Source organism: Aplysia californica, unplaced genomic scaffold (genome assembly GCF_000002075.1).
Source record: "Aplysia californica isolate F4 #8 unplaced genomic scaffold, AplCal3.0 scaffold00328, whole genome shotgun sequence".
In the NCBI taxonomy this organism is placed as follows: Eukaryota; Metazoa; Mollusca; class Gastropoda; order Aplysiida; family Aplysiidae; genus Aplysia; species Aplysia californica.
The window spans coordinates 210,839-217,738 of record NW_004797598.1 but is presented as its reverse complement, the minus strand read 5'-3'; the positions used below and the strand labels follow the sequence as shown (position 1 = coordinate 217,738).

General features: G+C 37.9%; 1 protein-coding gene across 1 annotated transcript in view; it reads left to right on the top strand.

Annotated features, from left to right (window-relative positions):
- Nucleotides 1-6,900, top strand: part of LOC101853012 (tetratricopeptide repeat protein 17) — a 63,401-nt gene that overhangs the window by 25,128 nt on the left and 31,373 nt on the right. Inside the window, exons 18-19 of the mRNA XM_013084921.2 lie at nt 2,840-2,899; nt 4,373-4,470. Coding sequence (XP_012940375.1) covers nt 2,840-2,899; nt 4,373-4,470 — 158 coding nt within the window. The remainder of the gene's footprint in view (nt 1-2,839; nt 2,900-4,372; nt 4,471-6,900) is intronic.

Below are 6,900 nucleotides of genomic sequence, written 5' to 3'. Positions count from 1 at the left end.
ACACACACACACACACACACACACACACACACCAGTATCCCACCTTTAACCCTATATGTACTCTCATGCACACACAGGTGTGCACATATGCCCTCTCCGACATATACACATGCAAACGCTCATGCACTTGCCCTGCCCACACCACTTCTTGTATTCTTTTGTATGAGCGCAAACACACACGCTGGCACACATAAACTCACACCAAAACCAGCGTCCCCACCCCCCACCTCACACACACACACACACACACACACACACACACACACTTGCACGCACACTCGTACACAACAGCGCATGCCTTCTCCATCTTGTCTCACTCACATGCTCGCACAAATACACCAGCTCTCACTGTGTTCCACTCGCTCGCTCACTCACACGCAAACACACACACACACACACACACACACACACACACACACACACACACTCACACACACACACAAGTACACCAGCTCTCACTTCGATCCACTCTTTCACTTACACACACACACACACAAGAGCACACGCACACACACACACACATATATTCGGACCAGTATCCCCTTTGCAGGAACATGCACGAAATGTATACTTTTCCCTGTTCACAGACTTTCTGATTTGCTTGATGTCGCCCATTTGAAATGTTTGTCTACACAGGCCCTGGCTCACACTCCCGTATATTCTCGCACATGAACACAATATGCTGTAATCACTCGCTTCTTCCACCACTGTTTATAGTGAATGTGTGCCCACTGTATAATTATGTTAGTTACAGAATATCATGAAGAAATCAGACTGAATACTTACATTAGTATTAGAATTTTTTGAAGAAATCAGACTGAATACTTATATTAGTAGTAGAATTTTTTGAAGAAATCAGACTGAATACTTATATTAGTAGTAGAATTTTTTGAAGAAATCTGACGTGTTTTTATATGTACTTATGAAAAGAAATTACACGTTTATTGTCTCTCCTTCATTCTGACAACAGTAGACGTGTGGTTCGTAAATCTTGAGGGATGTGACGAGGTTTCGGGTGTACCTTTCTTTTCGTTAAAAAAAATTTGGAATCTGTTTTGTTTTGGGTTTTTTTTTCCCTGGAGGGTTTTCTTTTTTTTAAAAAACTGTATATGTACATCTTACCTGTGGGCAGTGTCTGCATGCTTCATCCTGTCCCTATGTGACTTTTGTTTTATTTATGTCGACGGAACGTTTTCCCTCGGCTGATTTGACTTTCGTTTTGCTAGGGGAGCCCATAGTAAAAAATTTTAAAAATTAAGTTTCGAAAGAATAGTTTTTATGTTCCATTTCGACTTTTATTTAGTTTCGTTAAGCTGAAGTAAAAAGAAAAGCAGCTGAGGGATAGCAGCCGTTTTGTGCTGAGAAAGAATGAGACCCAGCAGGCTGAAAGAATAAAAAGGGGGAGGAGTTAAGAAGTAGGACGTGCCCGTGACACCTTGGACCTTCCATTCACCTGCTTGTCATGCTAGCCAGACTAACTGCAGAAAGCCTCTTTGGGTGCTCTCTTTGCCATTTACTAAGAATGGCGGGGTGTGGAAGCAGCTTCCGAACTTTGGAGAAATGATTCTCAAAAGGGATAACAAGTGAGACTCAAATCAGCTGATGGAAATTGTCCGTCTCAGATACTGAAAATTTTTTTTCTTTTTCGTTGAGAAAACTTCTTCTCACTAATCGCTTTCTGTTCAGAGTTTTTTGCTTAGATAACACGAATTCGAATTGTTTCTGAATCGTTGGGGGAAAAAAATGTTTGAGGCATACACGACATAAAATGCTTCAAATTGCTTGATTAACTGTGCTATATCGCATCCTCACAGTACTACAGAAATTAATTTGATAAAACAGAAAATGAACTATGCCACAATAGTTTTAAGTTTACAAGAGTCGAACGAAGCTTTTTTGTTTTTTTTTCTACCTGTGTGAGTTATAGTAGGGTCTTTTATGTTTTCTTTCAGAATTTGAGGTTTGTAATGGTTGTGCAATCAGGTTGATAACATAAAGAGAGGATTACACTTTTTTTTTCATTTTCTCTTTTTTAGCCCACAGTGTTGGATATTGTACGGTACATTTTGCTGTGGCCCCATCGCTAGCTTTTATTTTTACAAATAAGACCAGTATGAAAAGATATCAATTTGAGGTGGCATTTTAAATGGGAAAAACTTCCTTTGCTTTGGCCAATGTTTTCATTTACTGGAATGCTACTTTTATAAATCATGAGTAGTTTTATTTTCACAATGCTTTACTTTTCAGATTTGACACAAAAGTTAACCGTGTATTTCATACGTTAAAAAGTGAACTTGTATTCCTTAATTAATTATTTTGCTGCAGTGCAGCTCGTTTTATATTAATTTTTCTTATTTATGATCCGTAGTAAAATAACTTTCGGAGTATTTGAGGTTTAAGATGATTTTTCTGAGCTAACCACGAACTTAGGAATCCCTTTTTTGTTTCAATATTCAGTGTTTACTGTCTCTCAAAAATATTTACCGATAGACCTTGTGCTTAGGTTCACAGAAATAATGGACACTGTTGTCTTACAAGTGACTTGATCTTTATCATTTTTACCTCTGCTTTGAGTTTGTAGTCTTTTGTTAGTGTTTGACTTGAATGTAACGCTGGGTCTTTTGTACAGATCCGATCCAGCAACTGAGAACTGCCTTCATTTTAAAAGATTCTTTTACAGATTCTCGAGCTGTACACTTCCTTTTAAAGTTTTGGTGAAAATAGTTGATGAAATGATTCATAAGACTAGTCTATATATAGAATGATTTCTTGTATTACAAGTTTTAAAAAAATAGAAACTGATATTCTTTCTTTTTTTTTTCATTTTTCACTTTTTCAGTAGGTCACTGCTCAGGCAAAGGAGGCAAGCAGTTTTCCACAGATCAAGATGACATGCTGTGTAAGTTGTCGCCTTCTCCTCCTCCTCCTCCTCCTCTTCCTCCTTTTCCTTCTCAATTTGGCGCGTCATCCTCTTCCTCCTCAATTTGGTGCTTCTGCATCAGGGTTATATGGTTATTTGTCTCAAAATACCAAATTGTTCTGATCGGATCAAATTAGGCAGTCTGAAATGGCCCTAAATCAAGACTTCTACCTGAATATTATGTGTGTTCTTCAGATGCACGGAGACTACTCGTCATAGAAAAGGGTCTTCGCCATCAATGTAACTTTTAGCTAGCGGGATTCTAGTTTTGATACCCCACAAAATTCCGTGAAAATATTTGCTCTGCCTGCTGTCGCAAATTTCATGAACCAGTAATCTCTTTAGTGTTGATGAAAAAGAAAACGCTGGCAGATTAAGGAAGATAAGATACAATTGTCGTCTGTTCCCCTCTTATTTTCGACACAATCTATCTTGTTCTGTATAACAAGAATGATGCCTGAGGTCTTGTCTGTTTCAACGTTAGTCTGGCAATAGTGCTGTTTTGTCTGAAGACAAAAGTCTTATCCATCAGGACCAAAATGGGTTGCTTTAGCAAGTTTTACTGCACTTGCAACCCAAATGTACCAAAAAAAAAACAAAAAAAAAAGAAAGAAAGAAAGAAAGAAAGAGGAGAATTAAGGATGAGAGGTGCAAACCACACCAGAACGTCTGCTAACCACCCGCAAGTGGGTTGATATTAATAACAAGCAAATGGTCTCCAATATTTGAAATGAGTAAGAGCCTCCTATTGGTGCCTGTAGTGTAAAGATTCGAGTTTGATTCTTGCTTGGATGTTTTAGATTGAAAATCTCCATTTTGCTGCTGGGATTTAGTGTCGGTGTCTCACTCTACCTAGATTGGCAGGGCTGAAGCAAGGCGTCTCCTAAGTTATCTAAATTGTGTTGATGGAAGGCATGCCCATTTTTGTGAGAGATGGAAAAAATGAAACAGGAAGAGATGGACATGAACTTTCAGGGAAAGAAACAGTTCCAGAGATGTCTTTCCTCCTATTGTTTTATATCTGCCATCTTAATTTGTTTAGGAGATCCTGGTTGATGGGTTAAGTCTTTCCATTTCAAGTCGAATGATTAGAAATTTGTTTTGCATTATTTCTGATTGACAACCTTTGAAATGGCCTTTGTGCAATAGTGCTTTAAATATTACTAAAGAGGAACAAACAATTGTCTTTTTAATTGATGATTGTGCATAATATGCAGTAGTTCCATCTTTTCGTAAATGGATGTGAAATTTGTATTTGCAAATACTTAGTTACGAAGATGCTAGTTGAGAAAAATATTTCAATCAAAACAAACCATTTGCTTATTGCTAGGCAGTACGTAAAGTTTTAGAAGTAAAGTGGCTAAGGTTACATATAGGTTTAAGTGTCTGCTTTTTTTGTGATTGAGACAAGATTTTGTGGTAAAACGTGTGTTTGCGTGTATGTGTGTTTAGTTTCCACAGACTTCACCAGCAAACTGGATGAGGTCAGCGACTACTACGAGAAGAAAGGCCTTTGTGAAGGGGATGAGTGCAGTCACCTCAGGGTGCAGGTAAGAGAACGAAAAAAAAAAAAAAAATGAAGAAGGGGGGAATAAAAGCGATGTTTAATATTTTTCCTTTTCTACAATGTGGTTTTACTGCGATGTATGTGTGCTCAGGTGTGTAGTTGTTCATTCATTCATAGGTCAGAGGTCGGTCATTCAAATGTTCTCAGATACTCTGTGTGGGATGCTGCGAAGGCGATACGTGATCTGTCACTGCACAGCTATTCTGTTACGCATTTTTTGGGTGTGTGGCGCATATTTGTAGCTAAGGATTTGGATTTTAATTCTGATTGTTTCATATTTTTTTCTGGCTGCTGCTCCTGAGTTACGTATCCCTCAGTCGAAATTAAATTGAAGCAAAATTCAGGAAACACATTGGAGAAACTTTTCTCAAAATGAAGGCTGTTTGGAAAGAGTTCTGTATTGACAGAAGCTAAGTTTCTTACAAATGTTTGGAATGTTTCAAATTTTGTTTGTATGTCAAGTCTTTGTTTTGTCAATGTGTCTGTCTTTAATTATGTAAGCCCTGGATATTCAGCTGCCTTTGGATGACTCCCCTTTTGTGGAAATGAGAGAAAGAAAGTAAGATAGGGGGGGGGGGGGTGAATATGTTTGGAGTGGTTGGATATGTATGTTGTATGTAATTTTGTAATTGCACTTTGTGATTGTGTATGGGTGTGTACTTTTGTTGTTGTATGACATTAGTGATTTAAGGGGATTTCTAAAATGTGTTTCAACGCACAGTGGGTGTATATATATATATATATATATATATGTGTGTCTTGTATTTTTTATTGTTGTTTTTATGTTGCTTGGGAAGGGTCAAAGAGGGTGTACGCATTAGGACCAGAAGATTGTTTTTAAAAAGAAAGCTGTGTTTATCCTTTCTTCAACTTTTCAACTTTTCTTGTTTGTTAATTGAGAATTGATGGCTTGAGATGACTGTACCTTTTCTGCTCAACACAGTTGTTTATGTTTCATCTTATTTAGGTGAACCAGTTGTGCTTGGATGCACACGCGGTTTTTATGGAAGACAAAAGTGTTGTCTGAGCAATATGTACTGTGTGAATTATATTATATTTCCAAAATACTGTGTTTAGACAAAAATATCTCGTGGAATCATCGTTACATCACAATTTGTTGAAAGGACATATGTCTTGCTTTTCCCCCCACAGCGCTATGCGGCTGTTATTTTGACAGTGTGTCCTCTCTTTATCTCAGACAAACAAAAGGATACCACGCAACATTTTCTTCAGGACATATCATGAACTGATGAGAACTGTGTATCCAGCTTGAAATTTTTATTTGTTTTGTTTCCACAAGGTTATTTTCTCTTCCTTGAAATTTTGCTTTCCACGAGGGACTGACATGGTCGCCATGTACATTATAATGAATAACTAGCCGGACCTCCTTTCGATGAAAGGAATGATCGGTGCTTTAACATCAACTGAAAGTCATTGGCTTACTATGTTTACACTCTACTGGAATGGAGCAATAAATCTTGAGAGCTGAAAAAAATTAGAAGGTCTAGATATAGAGATGTATAGATTGATTCTCTTTTTCGCTTTCGGGGTTGTACTCTCCAGAATTTCAAAGGTGTGGGATCAGTGCGGGCACTCCTTGTGAACGGAAGCCTAACACATTTACAAATGGCATTTTAGAATACAGACTTTCCCAAGATTAGATTTAAACGAAACTAATGAAAACTGAAAATGACACCACTGTCTCTTCAGGCTCCTCTATAAAACTGTGCACCTTTTAAATGATTCTGAACCACCATTAATTTTGTCAAATTCGAAAGTCAAGTGGTTTGGAAGTTTTAGGCAGCCAAAGTGAAGAGCTTTTACAAATATAAAATGTAGAGATAAAGAGTGGGGCCAAAGAATTCGTCATTAGGGAAGGTGTCAGAAGGAGGCGGCTTGAGTCTCGGGATATTTGTCTTTCACAAATATAAAATGTAGAGATAAAGAGTGGGGCCAAAGAATTCGTCATTAGAGAGGGTGTCAGACGGAGGCGGCTTGGGTCTCGGGATAGTTGTGATGTTTTTGTTGGTCAAACGGAACAATTCGCTGAGGAAATTCTCTCGGTACTGACAGCCCCATCTTTTACACGATCTTTGGACTATTAATACATTGAGGAATGGACTTGCGCATATACACAAGCACAAACATTTGGCTTATTTGCGCCACTTTATGTTGCTTGAATTATTGAAATAATTCATGAGTATGACATGAACGAGGTCACGCATAGTCATTGTATATATATATGAGTGTGTGTGTTTATGTGTGTAAAGATTTGTTCAAGGTGCAGGAATTTGCTTTTCAAAATGTGCAGTTGTGGGTGGTATTTAAATTTGGCTAAGTGTTCTTGTCGTTGTTGTTGTACGTTTTTTTTCTTCTGATGACGGACTTACTCTGAGCTGCTACCAACTTGTTG